At 42.6% G+C, this 17,887-nt stretch overlaps 1 protein-coding gene across 2 annotated transcripts; it reads left to right on the forward strand.

Annotated features, from left to right (window-relative positions):
• Positions 1 to 228: 228 nt before the first annotated feature.
• Positions 229 to 11,235, forward strand: LOC119656872 (dolichyl-diphosphooligosaccharide--protein glycosyltransferase subunit STT3A). 2 transcript variants are annotated; one of them, XM_038063531.1, is made up of 9 exons: positions 229 to 386; positions 445 to 678; positions 751 to 1,079; positions 1,138 to 1,335; positions 8,729 to 8,920; positions 9,109 to 9,396; positions 9,676 to 9,780; positions 9,838 to 10,200; positions 10,408 to 10,962. In XM_038063531.1, exons 2-9 carry the CDS (start codon positions 582 to 584, stop codon positions 10,960 to 10,962), a joined length of 2,127 nt encoding a protein of 708 aa, XP_037919459.1. In that variant the 5' UTR covers positions 229 to 386; positions 445 to 581. The 2 variants fall into 2 exon arrangements, with proteins under 2 accessions (XP_037919459.1, XP_037919458.1); XM_038063530.1 differs by having other exon boundaries at positions 237 to 678; positions 10,408 to 11,235.
• The last annotated feature ends 6,652 nt before the right edge of the window (positions 11,236 to 17,887 follow it).

The following is a 17,887-nucleotide window of genomic DNA, read 5'->3' on the forward strand; positions in this document are numbered from 1 at the left end:
ATGCTGGAATCTGTAAGTGTCTATTTGTGTAAAACTATACGTTCTTAAATTCTATCTGTCGCTCGTAATTTTTAACAAGATTTCCACTAAGTATTTCTAGCTGCCCTTTCATCGTTATAGATCTGTTAGAATACGATATTTCAAAAGTGTTCCCTCCACCAATTGCAGTTTATACCAAACCTACAACTACCACTTCCTCTACCACCGAACCCAACCCTACGCAGTGAGTTGTCAGGCTCCATACAATTGGCACGCCTGAACATAAATGTCGATGATGTGCTCGTTACCGGCCGAAGGTGTGGGAAGTTTGCCACGCCGTTATCGGCAATTGTGTTTTATTGTGCCGGCGCGCGACGGGAAATTCGACAATTCCATTAGGAAAACAAGTTCGTAATTAGGCGATAACGTTCGATATCTTCAATTGCAATGTGTTCACGTTCTTAGATATGTGAAATTTCTCCGGTCTTTTGAGTTATGTAACTCGACGCGAGTACAAATTCGTCTAGAGAAGAGAATCGCCGGCCATTGACATTGGAAATTATAACCTACTGGATTTGCGGCGTACGAATCAGGAGCTGAAGATGGACACGTCAACGATTAAGCCGAAGACGCGATTGAACCTGGAGAAGCAGGAGCATTTGGTTAAATTGGGCATTCTCTTGATTGCGGCGATTTTGTGTACGTAACCTAAATACCTAAATAAATGCGGCGTGGCTTGTTATTTCGATTTTACATTTCTTGAATTTTCAGCATTTGCAACTCGACTGTTCTCCGTGTTGCGGTTCGAGAGTGTTATCCATGAATTCGATCCGTATTTCAACTATCGCACGACGCGATTTCTGGCCGAGGAAGGATTCTACAACTTCCACAATTGGTTCGACGACCGGGCGTGGTACCCCCTCGGCAGAATTATCGGCGGCACAATCTACCCCGGATTGATGATAACGTCGGCCGCGTTGTACCGGCTTATGTGGCTCTTGAATATCACCATCGACATACGTAATGTCTGCGTGTTTTTGGCCCCTTTTTTCTCGTCGCTCACGACCATTGTGACTTATCTTTTAACCAAGGAAATCCATGTGAGTTAAAATTGAATTCGTGGAGCTTAAAGACTTATAACGAATTTGTTTTCTTTAGAGTACGGGCGCCGGCTTAGTAGCGGCTGCTATGATAGCCATTGTTCCGGGATATATATCACGATCAGTAGCCGGTTCGTACGATAATGAGGGGATCGCCATATTCTGCATGCTCCTCACGTACTACTTGTGGATCAAGGCGGTGAAGACGGGCGGCATCTTCTGGGCGACTATGTCGGCTTTGGCATATTTTTACATGGTAAGTTCAGTAGTCAAGTCTTTGCTGTCTCTATGTTGTTATCCAAAAGTATAACTTAGCGCGAAGAAATTAATTTTTATTCTTTGTGCGTCTGCATCGAAAATTGCAGGCAACTATAATGCTTGTGCGACAATATTTTTCAAGAGTGCCAGCAAAAAGCTAATCGCAATTGACGATTGATGAAATGGCTTTAATAATACTAACGCTACTTTTCAACAACAAACTTAGAATAACACAAGTTAAATGGGTAATCATTTGCATTGTCCAGTATAAATCTACAAATCTATAAGGCTTCGACTGTTGTCCTAGGCAACCGTGGTTGAATTATTAAATTTATCTAGTTTTAGCAAAAACCTGGGTTTAAACACAAACTTGAACTATTTTCTCCTTGCCTTAAAAGGCGACTAAAAGGGATAGGAATTTTTAGGTTAGCAACGCCTCCGATAGGGTCGGATTTTATGGCTATGACTATTAGCTATCGAAAACGGTTTGTGGTTGACTTCCGGAATGTACGCACGCTCCTCAACAAAGGTGTTGACTGGCGCCACGAATGCTTGCTTTCTCCAACTTACGCGACAATTTCGACGGTACAATGTGTATATTCTGGGCCTAAGTGAAGAGGAATCGTGGGACTCTGAAGAATACTCTTTTTCCTCTTGCGGCATGGCGTTTTTGCTATGATACTGATAGCTACTGTAAGGCCTGGTTTCTTGACCTGGTACCCGATTTTTGAAAAGATCTCGACCAACGGAGATTTACGATATAGAGGTAAAATATATTTTCTGGAGCAACTACAAGCAGTTCAAAAGAGGCTTCCTAAAGGTGACATTGAAATCGTGATAGGTGATTTGAATGCCAAGATGGAAGGAATGTTATGTTGATCGTAACAATGGCGAAAAATCGTAGACTTAAGCGTCTGGTCATCGGCAGTAGGCTGTTTAAGCACAATACTAAGTCCTTGTGGGTCATGTCGGTTACGTTTCAAAAGGATGTCACAAGGTTGCTTGGTTTGGAAACGATGAACGTAAGGAACACTGAGCTCCGTTTATGACTACGGACCCAAGTGAATATGCCGCACTGGATCTCCGTTATCTCAAGAATGTACGGGAAGTACAACGTAGCGTACGCCATGACAAAAGCAAACATTGCTTTGCTAAAGGAAGCAAAGGCTGCCGTCACCGTAAACAGCATCATGAAAGGGCTAAACCTCTCGATTGACGTTGGGGAACGTTAACTGTAGGGTGCTTATCAATGCTGAAGACATTGAATTAGCACTTTACCACGATTCTGCATTGTATGATATCCAATGATGTTCCAACCCACAGTGCTTCGTGAAAGAATCTTTGCCATCAACGCATTCAAACGGATTATTGTTGATTATCTCCTTCCGTAATTCTTCCGTGCACCTCCTGCAGCCTCTGAGTCTGTCAAAATAGTGAAAGCAGCTGAAGCTGTGCTGGCAACGATGGTGCTCAAGCATAGTTAACGCGCTATGTCTGTCCCATATTGGCTTCTTGGCAAGCTTAATTGTTCAATGTTTGTTACAATATCGATCGCGAATGTTCCCCATTTCCGATGTGATAATTAGTGTAGTATGCCACTGATTTACGAAAAAAATTTCGGTTGTGTGTAGAGGAGTCGTTTTTAAGGTTTATCAAAATTGGTTCAGTGTCTGTTTGTCACACCCGATTTACTCGGAAACGGCTAAACGCATTGTCACGAAATTAAGAACATGTGGTGTGTGTGTCCCTTTACATGCAGCGAATGGCGCCACTTTGTGTAGAGTTTGAAAAGTGGGTGTAATTTTTTTTTACTGAATATGGTCATGTGGGGTATCAAATGAAAGGTGCATAAACGGTAACATAGGACATAATTCTGAAAAGTTTGTGGGTAGTATCTGATATAATAGACATGTGCGTACCTGTTACTAGCAGTTTTTAATTTACATATATAACATATATGTATGCTTTTGTGCACGGAGTAAAGTGGAAATGCGTGAAGATGCATTAGATCAATTTAGATGCGCACATATATATGTATGCATTATAATGAGATAATAGACAATGTCTGCTTACTTAGGATGAACACAGTATTTATGGCGTTGAGCTTCATACCCGAAGCGTCCAACTTCCTGTATCCCGATTTGCTTTCACGTAGTAGCGGCTTCAGCTTTCGCACTTCAGTTTTGGGCAGACGCGGGAAGGTGGGATCCTAATTTGCGCTGTGGTGGGCCGTTTTGATGCCGCAAACTCATAAGACCGTGTTAAGAAAGTAAGGAGACAGGGTCTAGTCGGCTCAGATCTTCAGAGCCAGGCCGTAGCATTCACGAAGGAAAGCAGCTTTCTTACCCTGCAGCCAGATATCTTTCTGAGGTCTTCAAAGAATAGTTTACCTAATGTGTGTGGCCTGACTCTAGCTAAAGTTGGGCAGTCGCCAAGTAAGTGCCTGAGGGTTCCCCTCTTCTTCGCAGCTTCGGCAATGCGAATTGTAGGGTATGCTGAGTTTGGGGGTATGGCCTCCTATAGACCACTTCCCCGTGCAAATCACCGTAATATTGTATGGATTTGCACGTATCTGACACAAGAGCACTCGCGATCGGGTTTAATTAAAAGCGAGTCAAATCTTCCTTCACTTGGCACATCTAAAGTCCGCGATTGCTAAGAAGTTCGAATAGATTCCGCCCTTGACAGTCGCCAGCGGGACACAGATTGTACCCGCCGAAGGACTGCCAAGAGTAGAGCCCTATCTAGCCAGTCCTTCAACCCGCTCATTTCCCTCTATGTCCTTCAACCCGCTCATTTTCCTCTATGTCCTTATGACCGCGAACCCAGAGGGGGTGGCCTTGAGCATGCCGTCCAGACTGTTCACTGCATCGCTGCACTACCTCAGCAGCCTGGAGGAAGTCGCCCTTGAGTACAACGCCTATATCTACTCTCGCATTGACTCCACGACCATCTTTGATTCGTCGAAAAATACTGTCATAGCTTTGCAATATGCTGTCGGTCTTGGGCTCTGTCCTGGTTGGAAAATGCACAGCAAAGTTTCTCGTGAAGCTCAGCTTGCGTGTGGCGTAGTCCATGAGTAATGAATAGATTTCCCAAGGTATTTCGTCTAGGATGTTACTATGGCCCTAGGGTTTCGCTGTCCATTCGAACTCACGTAGCCTGACGGTACTGCACGTTACAACGTATTTGATGTGGAGGTCTAGGGGAGATAATGCATTGAAAGCATCTGCCGCGCAGGACTGCAGAGCCCCGGTAGCACCTGCACACGCGGTTCTTTGAATCCTATTAAGTTTCTTTCTATTGTTCTTTTTGCTGCCATCATGCAATGAGGCGTACATTAGGATGGGAGCACTACCGCTGTGTACATCCAGAGAATCGGTTTGGCCGGAGAACCCATTTGTTTGCAAAGATTCTCTTGCAGGGATAGAAGGCTATACAGGTCTATGTTCAATCTTCAGAATTATTCCCAGATACTCTACATAGGAGAAAAAAACAATCGTTTTTCATTCAGCGGCGATAGGAGGAATTTGGGTGGTCTGACTCATAATGGAGGGAAACATCACTGACATTAATATCACCAAGTCGTCGGAATACACCACCATCACAGCTCACAGCTCTGGTCAATTGCCTGCCTCCCTGACCTGAGTGGATTATCCTTGTCCTTAGCATGGATATTATCCAATGCGTAAGATATCCTTCCAACCTAATATTGTTCAAGCCTTTTTTGAATTGTGAATGCTACCTCTGTATCCAGGGAGGCAGGTAGGGTATACTGTTTGCACTGCAGTGACCGCTTACCTCATGGAGAGCGTAGCCCGTCTGGACCCAGAGGTTTATATGCAGAGAAGCTGTTTTTAGCCCAGCCGATCTTATCCGCGGTAATTTCCGATTTGATAGTCTCGCACGGCTGGGGCGGCTGCATACCCTCCAAGCAAATCTCTGGCATGCAGTCTTCCTCACTAGCGGGGAAGTGCGATTGAAGCAGCAGCTCCATTGTTTCACGAGAATTTTTCGACAGAATCTTACTGAGCCATGAAGATTCGCTGGTGCTTTCAATATTCCAACAAAAGTCGAACCAGGATCGACTCTTAGCAGTTTTGGTGGTCAACTTGTACTTCTTCAGCCAGTCCTTGTATGGCTGCCAATATTTATGCTTGTAGCAAATGCTGAAGATCTTATCAGCCTCCGGAAACTGGACAGAACTTCATGCAGTGTCTTCTTGCTGTATTTATTTAATTCCAGTTCGTCTCGATCTTACCGATTTAAGTATCGGGGAGTTTATTCTTGTTAACTTGACCAAATTGCCTTTAGTTTATCCTCCTGGGGTCTCTGAAAGATTTGGAGACCCCTGCGGCGAGATCTATATTCAAAAGTATCCAAGTATGATCTGAGAAGGATCTCTGGTTAGATACTCTCCAGTTCTCCACTCTAAGAATCCCATTGTCGGTTAGTAGGGTGATACTAAGGACCTCCTCCCAACCGTAGGAGTTCTCCGAACTGAGAAAATGAGAGCTTGGTGTACTGCTCCTTTTACACACCGATAGATTTGTATTAATAATAAAATCACAGAATGATTCTCTGTGAGATTTGCACCAAATTCTTCCCGATTGGTTGTCCTGAGGCGAAGTAGAATGAGTGACCTTTGACCAAGAAGCGTCGTCTTGGGCCATTATAGCGACCTTTAACATCCTGTGTCCATTTTTCAAGCATCCCATTGGACTGCGAGTGTTACAATGTTATCCTTCCACATGGTGGACCTTTTGATATATGTGAGGCTATATTTGGAACCATGCAAAAAGCCAATCAAACCCACCGTCCTCTTTTCTTACTTGTTTCGTGGGCTGCATTTCGGGTAGGCGAAGCACTGTCTGGCCCAAAAATTAATGTCGTTGTTCATGTATGGCATGAACTACTTTGTGGTGACTAACGCTAGATCGTGAACGGCTGCAATATGTAGACTTGGTCCCTTCTTTAAGGTCTCGCAGTATATACTGGATGTATATTTGATGTTGGTCGTGAGGGTCTGAAGAATGGCGTCGTTCTTCTAAGCCTCTGCGATTGCCGGTAAATTAACGGTGGCGGGGTTCTTAATCTCTGCAAAGCATCAGCAACTCCATTATCTTTTCCAAACACCTATAGGTGAAATGGATGATAAAGATACTGAACGGCCTGCCTTCAAGGGATGATCGGAAGTATTTAATTGAGAAGTATGGGGCTAATAACTCACGATCGTAATTGCTGTAGTGGTGTTGAGCGGGGCTAAGTTGCTTCGAAAAGAAGTTCAACGGCTTCCATGTTTGATTCACCTTTTGAAAGCCAGCACCTAAGACGATGTCTGTGGTATCGACAAATGTGGCTAGGAATGCATCCTGCTGAGGGAATGCCAATAATGTATCTTCCAGCAGCTGTGCTTGGTGGTCCTAAACGCCTGGACAGCCTCTGGGAAACACGTAACCAGGCTTTAAGCTTTGGTCTTGTCTATATTGCCGTTTTCGCAATGGCTTCGGGAGCGTTGATTTGTTGATATGCTTCGTTTAAGTCCAAAGTTGAGAAAATATGACAGTTTGCGGTAGAATGAGGAAAATCGCACATCAGTGGAATAGGGTATCGGTTTGGATTCGTCTGGGAATTTGGAGTAGTGCTGATTTGCTGCTGAATATCATGCTTAGCGGATTCAGAGAAACTACGGTCGGTAGCGATTTGATGTATTTTTAAAGAAGTGTGCGAATATGTGAGCTGGCAACGTCTTAGAAAACAATGGAAAGATTGTTGAGGGTGCAACCGAGACTTCAGCGCTTGTATCGGTAATGGCACCGTCTCAAATGGTTTTAAATTGTGAGGCGACATAGTGTTGCATTTTGTGTAGCCATGATCCAAGTTTCCGGCAAGTCTGGTTTTTCTAATAGAAAGTACATTGGCTGGTACTCTTTGTAACATACGTACGGCGAACCTACGGTGGTAACAACATGTTCCGGTATTTGCCGAGGGTCTCGACAACCTACTATCGATTGCCCTTTTCGGGAGGAGGATCTAGACGGTGATCGTCTTCCCGAACGCGAAGCGTCCGCTGTTTATCAATTTAGAAATGGTGGCTATTAACGGTGCCACCGTTTGCTGCAGCTGACCTACCTGACTTGACGTGTCACGAGACACCTCATCAATCAGGTGTCGCGCGTGGACCTCATAGATTTTGTTTGTTTGAATCCTCACATGGCAGGATTTGTTCTTCGGGAGTTTCTGCAACCACAAAGAATAAAGCAGCTCGGGGCCGTCACCATCCCACTGCTTCATTTGGCGCTGTATTTGCCTTGGCACACGAACACAATATGTAAGCTCCGTCAGTAAATGATTAACTTCAGTTTCGAGCTGGCGGAACCATGCTGCCGGGTTCCTACGCCGAAAGGGTGACACTCCTACTGCCACGGTAGTTACTGAGGAATCGAAAGAGATGGGGATTTGAAAGAGGGAAGGAAAAGAGCTCTGTGCAGTCTCTTGCAGCTTTTTTTTTTTTTTTAAATATATTAACATTAATTTTAATTGAAATAATAAAACTTGTTGTTTCTTTTTCGTTGGTGTGGGTATTTATTCTTGCAAATACCGATATTTCGGGAACCACTTGTTCCCTTCATCAGTGCAAACTTGTTTTATTATTTCAATTAATTAATCGTTGGAAACACCGCATAATTTCACTCTGATTAATTTTAAATTTTGCTTAGACAATAAAATAAATTTTATTTGCTTCTTGAGTTTGCTACTTTTCCTAACTTGCTTCTGAGATTCCCGGTCCGAACGTTATTCCAGCAGGAAATGGATGCATCCGAAAGATAGATCGTGGCAAATAAACGAATGATATGAATGAAGCTGAGCTTCCCAGCTAAAGGTCAAGCTCTGTATTGGTTGCAGCCATCGGCGTATACTGCTCCACTCTTGATTTGGGACCCAATTAGCACCTTTTACAATGAGGGGAAGACGGTCTATAGGCTGTTTTTATTTTCCTTTCCATCCAGATCCGCTTTGTCCAAAGCGTGATCATCAGACACATCGTCGTCGGTTGAATGAACTCTATCTATTCTCTGCATCCTGGCCCGCCTGAAGATATTTTCCTGCTTTCACTGCAGGAAGGTCTTGTGAGGACCTGGTTTGTGTGTCCACTGATGTATTTTAACTGCAACAAGCTGTACCAGGCTGCTCAAGTATAAAATACCTAAAGAAATTCTACAAATTTGAAATATGACAATGGCAATGTAAAACTTTTGACTAATTTTTAAACCAAAGAAATCGGGCCAACGCACTGATGCAAAAATAAAAATTAAATAACGCACAACCGTATGAAGTCTGTCTGTCTAAATTTTATAAAAGTTGGTTGACATAATTTTTTCTTCTTCCAGGTATCATCATGGGGTGGCTACGTATTTCTCATTAATTTAATTCCCATGCACGTTCTGGCTCTAATGGCCACTGGACGATTCTCACATCGAATCTACGTAGCATACAGTATTTTATATTGCCTCGGAACTGTTCTCTCTATGCAAATTTCATTCGTCGGTTTCCAGCCTGTTCAAAGTTCTGAACACATGTTGGTAAGTTTTCGCATAATATATTTACATTTACCATTTTTTCGTCCCTCAAATGATGAAATCTACATTCTTGATAGGAAGAGTATGATACATTATGAAATAATTGTAAAATCTGAAAGTGACTACCACACTCGAACTATGGAATCTTATTTTCCTTTCTTCGCTAATTCATTGATTTAATCCCATTACAGGCTCTAGGCGTATTTGGATTATGCCAGATTCATGCGTTCGTGGATTACATTCGTTCGCGAATGTCAGCCGAACATTTCAACATTCTTTTCAAAGCATTGGTATCAACAGTTTTATCTGCTGTGTTTCTGGTTGGTACAATATTAACCATCACAGGAAAAGTATCGCCGTGGACTGGGCGATTCTACTCTCTCTTGGATCCATCATATGCGAAAAATCACATTCCAATTATTGCTTCAGTATCGGAACATCAGCCAACGTCCTGGTCTTCATTCTACTTCGACTTACAGGTATGTACTTAAATCCTTGTAGCAGTTCGCAAAATGTGGCCTTAATGATGAAAGATAAATGAAGCTCGAGTATCCGTTGTTTTTTTTTCTAAATCAAAACATGTGCAGAGTTGGTTGAGTTTTACGCGAATTCCCCTCTGCAGTGGTACAATGAGTATGTGCACTTTGATCGCTGATTAACAACTATTTAATCCACTTCTCATATTTGGATTACAACTAATTTCTAGCTCGCTTCTCCAAAATGTTCCTTAAAATAACCTCAATCATATTTTCTTGCAGATATTGGTGTTCTTGTTCCCGGCGGGGCTCTATTTCTGTTTCGCAAAACTCTCCGACGCAAACATTTTCATCATCCTGTATGGTATTACAAGCATTTATTTTGCTGTAAGTTCAACTTGCCCTTCTTTATTGATTTGTGCTCCTCATAATTAAATCTTTCAGGGTGTAATGGTGCGTTTAATGTTGGTCCTGGCTCCAGTGATGTGCGTCCTGTCCGGAATTGCAGTTTCCCATTTACTTTCGAAATATGTTAAGAGCGTGGACGCGGGTTCAACGAAATCGTTCGACCCCAAAAAGCACAAGAAACTTGAACAACAACCAGCTGTAAAAAGTGAAGTAGCAATCGGATTCGTAGCATTGCTAACAGTAATGCTAATTACCTATACTTTCCACTGTACCTGGGTCACATCGGAGGCGTACAGCTCACCAAGCATTGTTTTAAGTGCGCGGTCGCATGATGGGGGACGTATTATTTTTGATGACTTCCGAGAAGCTTACTATTGGTTGAAAATGAATACTCCAGAGGTAAATTTATTTTTCATTCCTAACTTATAGCATTAATTCCGAAATTCTCCATATGATGAAAACATAAGCATCTTGATAGGAAGAGTATGAGCAAGATTTTCGTATCTTTCGTTGACTAAATTTATTTTCTGATATAAATAGAATATTCACTTCATTTCGATCATTTGATTGTGGTCAAATTTTTAGAGAATGCGTTTTATATTCCAGGATGCTCGTGTAATGTCGTGGTGGGATTACGGCTATCAAATCACGGCCATGGCGAATCGGACGATCCTAGTTGATAACAATACTTGGAATAATACACACATATCGCGAGTAGGCCAAGCTATGGCGTCGACAGAGGAAAAGGCGTATGAAATTATGCGAGAATTGGATGTCGACTACGTCCTAGTTATATTTGGTGGCTTAACTGGATACTCTTCGGATGATATCAACAAGTTTTTGTGGATGGTTCGCATTGGTGGAAGTACAGATCGGGGAGCGCATATCCACGAAAAAGATTATTATGCTTCAAGTGGAGATTTTCGGGTTGACAAGGAAGGATCACCTACTCTGCTGAACTGTCTTATGTATAAAATGTGCTACTATCGATTCGGCCAAGTTTATACCGAAGGCGGAAAGCCGCCTGGTTATGATCGGGTTCGTGCCGCTGAGATAGGCAACAAAGACTTCGAATTGGATGTCCTAGAAGAGGCGTACACAACTGAGCATTGGCTGGTTAGGATTTATAAAGTGAAAGATTTGAGAAATCGCGGAGTGTAGGGAATTCAGAGAATAATTTAGAAGGAAATTATCCATCAGTATGCCCAGTTATGATGTAACTTTTTGACCGTGTGATATATCCCATTTCCTTGTACATAATTTCTTTTCCAATGTTTCATTTGAGCTCCCTTTCTTCTCTGCTTCGCCTTCTTAAATCTCGGTTTTAATCTCTTCCTTATTAATATTCGTTACGAATCTGTTTAGACTATATAATTAATGATACATGATTATGATAAGCAATTTATACAATATTTTTAATAAAGTTGTAACATTTCGAAAAAAAGTTGTTTTTCGTGAGACTATGCTCGCCTTATGTGGTGTATAATAGGGTCATTAACGGAAGGGCAAGCATTCTAAAGGAAAGGAGGGTGCAACGGCGGCTATAATTTCAAAAGTATTGTTTTCCCTGTTTCTGTTTTTTTATGCAACAATCTATTTTGAGATTGTCGGAATTTCGAATCAACAGGTATGGGGGAAGATTTTCCCAATAATAAAATTGTCAAGGGACGTCGCCAACCCTGCGTGCTAAAAGAACCATTGTGCCCGTTGCTGGTTACAGTACACCTATAAACGTCGGAAACTTTTATGTTCCCTATTTCCAAGTTATTCAACCCGGCATTTGGTATTAAGTATTTTCCGAGGTGCTTGAACCTGCCCGTCAAAAATGCCGGACAATTTCTCAGAACGTGTGTGGAGGTTTCATCACTCTCCCTACAATCTACAGTGTCCGTAGATATACCTAGCTTCCCCAGTTGATAGTTTAGCTTACAGACCAATAAGTAGTCCCACTATGATTCGAGAGCTCCTCTTAGTTAGCTTTAATCTTTCGAGCGTTTGGGTTCGTATCCTCCCATGAGCACTATGGACAGTTCTTCCACCTAGATTCCCCCAGCTGTTTCTCTTCATTTTTCAATATCGTAGCTATGAACCCATTTCCGACTCCACAGAATGGCTCTGGCCCGTAGCGACTTCGCGGTTCCTTTCCTGACCAGCTTGTTCGTTGCTTCATTGCCTTCTAACTCAATGTGGCCTGGGACCAAAAATATCCAGACCCTATTGAGCGAGCCGAGCGTGCTGTCTATTAAGGCACTCCAATTCAGTTGGGAATTTACCCGATAGGACCTAAGTGCTTGATTGTTAGTTAGTATAGCAATGTTCTGCCTCCTATACTACCTTTCGAGGTTGAAGGGACACATCTTGCTATGGCGTATATTTCCAGCTGAAATATCCTGGCGTGCTTGCCTATTGGTTCAAAGGGCGTTTTCCCTGGACCAATACTCTCTGCCGTAAGGGATTTTACGACAACGGATGAACGACTAGTGTTATTCAGCGTGGAGGCCTCGTTTGCAAGCATCCCAGTGAAGGAGGCGCTTCTGTATCTGGAAAAATGGCTGCTGAGTAGAAATCCAACATTCGTGGCGTGGAAAAGAGAAATAGGGATACTCATGAAACTTGCGGGGCTATGCATGTCGGAGAGTACCTGACATTCAGAGGGAAGTTTTACAAAGGGAACAGAGTGGTCAAGGTATGTAGAGTAGATGACATTTTCACCATTGCCCAGAAGACAAAGTGGAGGAGATGCTGGAGGTCCTGAATGTACATCGAGAGGAGGACGTTTCTTGATTAAAGGATCATTAGAGATGAAAAGGGGGTCACGCAGCGAACGATACCAGATAATTCGAACCACTTCTATTCACATAAAATAGCCTTTTTCCATGCTATGATCCACCGATTGTTCACCGTGCCCCTCAGTGCCGAAAGATTTCGGAAAGAAAAGGAATATATAATCGACACCGGAGTGAAAAACGGCTTTCAACGGGCGATTATTGAAAGACTCATGTGGATAAAGGCGAAACGGTAAGAAATAAGGACAATATCCCTCGCTAATAGCTTGGAAGGAAAAAGAAGAATAGGGGTCACACACACTGCGGCTTTGTCGAAACTTATAAAAACGATGGAGGGCTAAACATTGACATGGTGTCATCTAGTAGGATTTACCAGTTCAAAAGCAGGCTGGGATCCCCTAAGGCTCGCAAATTAAACCATGAATTCAATGGGATATACAAAGTGACATGTCCAGGTTGTGAGAAGTGCTACATAGGGCAAAGTAAAAAATTGGTTTCGGAAAGCTGGGGAAAGCACGAGAGAGAAGCGGAAACGGCCAGGAGAAAGTATAAGAGGAGCACAACGCAGAAATCAATGATAGCACGGCACATGATTGAAGAGAGACATAAAATCACCTGAGACATCCTAGAAGTCATCAAGGAATACGGGAACAAGAGGAAGTTGGACACGCAAGAGAGTTTGGCGAACCTAAGGGAACAGGTTGAATTACGACACGGGCAACGTGCAATCGCCCTGTTGCTCCAATGTTAATCCTTGGTATCTGTAATTTGGGATGCCGCCTAGAAAGAATATCAATTTTCTTTCGATTTAGGCAGCTCCTCGCCTCACTGATACTCTAGGATATTCTGAAGATCGCCCTCTTTGCCTGGTTTCTAGGGGTTGGGCAAGTTTTCAACATATGTCTTCCAATGTATTATAGCTTTTGGTCCAGTGTGACTCACACATATTTGACGTCTGTTACTCGTTTACTTCCAACCATGTAATCTACTGGCTCTCAGATGATCAAGCTTGCTGGATTTATGCGCAGCCTCGCTTTCCGGCACCAGTTACTAGTGATTCAAACTCCGGTTTGGATTCTGTCACGTAGGGTATCCTCATATTTGCCCTTACAGATTAAAACATCAGCGAAACCTTGGACCTGTATTCCAGTGCTTATCAGCTCTCCATAGAGTTCATCAACTACTATGCTCCACATTAACGATGATAACAACCCACACTGAGTTTTGTTCCTGATAATATAACTGTGCCTGTCGGTTCTTCTACTTGCCTGCTCTCAACCATTCTGCCCCTGCATCTTATATTTGTGTACGATATGTTATCGAACGCTCATTCGATGCCCGAAATGCCTACACAGTGCTATTTCCTTTGTTTTTGATGCGATCCCGTGTTACATGCATCACCTGATACAGGGCAGTTTTGGTTGACCGTCCTGCCTGGTAACCGTGTTGACACTAATGTAGGGGATTACGCATTAGAACATCAATTCTAATATAGTGATCTATGACTTTCTCCACCATTTTAACTACGAACGATGTTAGGCAAATTGGTCTGGAAGACTGTCTGGCGTAGTGCTGGAAAAATACCATGTAATCGGCGCGATTTCAGTGGTTTAAAAGTTCCCACCGCCCGTTTTAATTTAGCTTCGGACCATACCTCTTTCGCAAGTTTCCTATTCACCTTCTCCCTCTTCTGTCCGTTGGTGGGGTGTCAGGCAGAATGCTATTGCTTTTCATCGTGGGCTAGGGCCCGGGGAAATGTATTCTTAGAAACAGATATACCCTGTCCTCCTCATTAGCGGTAAATATCCCATCTTTCTCTTTCAGATAGACAGAAGATATTGTCTTGTCTCTGGCTATAGCTTAATATAGCCTGGATACTTCTGTGTTTTGTTCTATTCTTTTACAGAATTCCCTGAAGTTTCGTTTTGCTTCCCTGATCGCGTTGCTATACATCGTCAGTGCCTTTTTGCACCTCTGCCAGTCCCCGGTTTGCTTCATTCGATTGAAGAGTTTTCACACCTCTTTTCTCAGTCTGGCTGGGTTCCTGCTCTACCAGCGTACGCGCCTTGGTGACGACTGCCTTAACGTCTCTGTTGAGGCCTTTCGAATATGACGATTCTGTGAACCGACATAGAAGGTTCATCCGATACTCTCCAATTCTCGACCAAGCCGCTCTTCATGTGTTCCCTAGAGTTATATCTAGTATTTCTTGTCTGCTGTTGGTCACGAATGTTGGTGTGCTCCCTACACTCTGTATTTCTAACTTATTACTGAGGTCGAATTCTATAAGCATGGGCTCCGAAAAATGCTAAACCGAGCCTTCCTCTAATGCGGTTAACGTTTTCAATCAGTTGAGGTCTATAAATACTAATAAGAATAATGGATTTTAAGCCACCTTGCTTTGCATCTTGGCAAAAAAATTTACAACTCTCACGCTTCTCTTCACAACGAACTTAGCATATATGCTTTTATGTTTAATCCTTTGTGAAGCAGTCCTTATCATGCAAAAATACTTCCCGAAAGCATAAAGCACTCAAAAGCCCTGGACTAATCTTCTGCTGAAAATGACTTGAAGATTTTTGTTCTAGCAAAGAGGAAATCAGAGTCTTGGGAGATGGGTATTACTACCCACAGGAATCAGAGAAGAGCTACTCGAAATTTGCAATGCGATATGCAAAACCGAAACTTTGGTTCCGGGAAACCAATTTTATAACGTCTTCCATCTTGTGGTAAAGACAAGGCCGAATACGTTTGATGAGTTGTCCGAAGCGTGCATTGCAAAGAACATCTTCACTGCATTATACAAGTGGAGATGACTTCTTTTGGTACTCAAACTTCGTAGACCTCTAGGCGAGCAAATACATGTAATGACAATTTGGGTTACTGATGACTTAGAAACCTTTGAAAGGTTGGAAATTTGGTTTCCGTAAATATTATGATGATTATGATTTTCGAAATCATAAAATCGGCTACCGACTTAGCTGAAACTATGTGGATTTAAGGAATGCATCAAATTCGGACATAGAATCTACAAATTCGGATCTAGAAGCTACATAGAATCAGATTGTGTGTTCCCTAATGACGGTTGATATTCCCGCCTCTCGTTGATTTTCTCACAGCCACTTAGAGGAAACACGGCTTTGGTACGATAGTGACTCCAAGAGCATTACCTCCACAGGTATTTCACTATTGTGGAACACCATGCACAATGACGTGAGTTAATTGAAATAAATTATTACAAAACCAGCACTGAAGAAGGACACATGTTCTGTCCGAAACACGTGCCTGCAATTCTTAAATAAAATCTATAGTTAAACTGGAAACCTTTCTTTTTAATAATAATAATCGTTGGTGCAACAATCCATATCGGATCAGGGCCTTGAAGTGTATTAGGGCACTTCATTCAAGACCGTAATGGTACACTACAGGATTATAGTACCCTATAAGAGGCAATGTGGTCAGCATTGCGCGCGCCCGAGATTTTTACCATGATTTGACCCAGGTACTGATTCACAGCTGAGTCGACTGGTATCCGACGTCAAATCACGATACAAATCCCTCTGCCACCAGTGAGATATGAAACGCGATCTTCCGCACGACAGCCCAGCGCTCTAACCACTTGAGCCATCCGGGCACTTTTAATAGTTTTACTTAAAACGAACTATAGGAAACAAAGGAACTACTTTTATAAAACTTCTTTGCACTTGTTAATAATGTTGAACTCCTCGTATGAAGCGTATGATATTAACTATTATCATTAGAGTGCTTTCCAGAGGAAATGATTTGTGTAAATGGCTACTGAAAAATAGTGCGCAATTGAATTTTATTTAGTGGAGCTGACATACACGAAAAGTTACTGAGTTCCTTTCGGTTCCTCGAATGGTATAATACTGGATGCCATGACAATGGACGTTGCTTCCAAAATCTTTGCAATGGACGTGTCGATACATAATTGTCTGCCAAAACCTTAGTTCCCCTAGTCCTGTTAGGCTGTTTGAATGAATGAAATGAATGTTCTCATCATGGATTCTTTAGCCTTTGTCCCGTTCACAAGCAGGGTCAGCTCGTCGTGATCGGTTGCGCCTTTTTTTTTTGGCAAAACCCTGATCGCATTTGAGAGGCTTTCAAATCCGGTCCGCTTTTCATTTTTTTTTAATCCTCCAACACTCAGAACTAGAGGACGGCTGGGCGGACAACGAAGTTCGATATTTGTCAATCACAAAGCACATCTGTTGTGGAACGGCACTTCATCCAGATTGCGCTAATGCATGAAGCAATTTCATAATGCAGTTCTCCATTGACTAATAGCATTGGCTCGCGATATTCAATTTGCTCAATTCTGGGCATGTCGCTGCCGCTGACAGTGATTGTGCCTGTTTCATGGGGATCGGCCGACAAAAATGTTTTCTTCAGATTCAATCTGACACCGTGTTGCATGAGGCGATCATTCCATTTTTGGACAAGTTGTTCTGGATAATTTTTGCTATTAGACTATTAGAATATCACCTTCATAAGGGTGCTGGACGTTGATTGTCCCGTGTGATAGTGTGCATAGCAAGAACAATAAGAAGTGGTGAGAGGGTGCTTCCTTGATGAACACCAACAAAGACACGAAGCGGTTTTGATACACCCGCCACAATTCGAACTTTGCTTTTCAGATCGTGGTAGAGCAATTGAGCCCAGCGCACGAGTTCTTCTGGCACCAAGTTTTGTCGTAGAGCATAACAGATAAGTTCGTATGGCATACGGTCAAATGCTTTCTCTAGATCCAGAGATGTAATGTAAAGAGGGCCATGCTTCTCACTGTGTTTTTCTATGAGTAACCACGCAGCGTATATTGCGGCTTGAGTCACGGTTGTTTCGATGATTTTGCGAATACGGTTCTCAAAAATCTTCATGATATGGGAAAGTAACCTGATCGGACAGTAATTGGAACATTCTGCTAGGCTACCTTTCTTTTTCTTGGAACTGTGGTACTTTCTTGCCAGTCAGATGGTGTTCTACCTTCCTGAATAACCCGATTAAAGAATTCACTGAGGCACAGTGTTGGGTCCCAGCTCTTCGCTTTCCAGAGCTAAGATGCGAGATCGTCAGGTCTTGTTGCTTTCCTCGATTTCATTCGTTTTATTGCTCCCTCGACCTCAGCTGCGCTGACAGATGAAAGTTATCAAATTCAGAGGAATGAAAATAGCTATTCGCTATGCAAATACACAACAAGTGATACATTAAAGAGAAATGAAATTATGACGTCTTTTTTGCGAAATAATGACCACTACGTAATTTTGAGGGGTACATATATC

This window comes from Hermetia illucens, chromosome 5 (genome assembly GCF_905115235.1).
Source record: "Hermetia illucens chromosome 5, iHerIll2.2.curated.20191125, whole genome shotgun sequence".
Classification (NCBI taxonomy): domain Eukaryota; kingdom Metazoa; phylum Arthropoda; class Insecta; order Diptera; family Stratiomyidae; genus Hermetia; species Hermetia illucens.

Bases quoted from the DNA above. Each gene is read 5' to 3' on its own strand.
- LOC119656872 (XM_038063531.1), top strand. From the start codon at position 582: ATGGACACGTCAACGATTAAGCCGAAGACGCGATTGAACCTGGAGAAG. The intron at 8,921-9,108 runs GTAAGTTTTCGC...ATCCCATTACAG, and splicing joins AAAGTTCTGAACACATGTTG to GCTCTAGGCGTATTTGGATT. The intron at 9,781-9,837 runs GTAAGTTCAACT...TAAATCTTTCAG, and splicing joins TTACAAGCATTTATTTTGCT to GGTGTAATGGTGCGTTTAAT.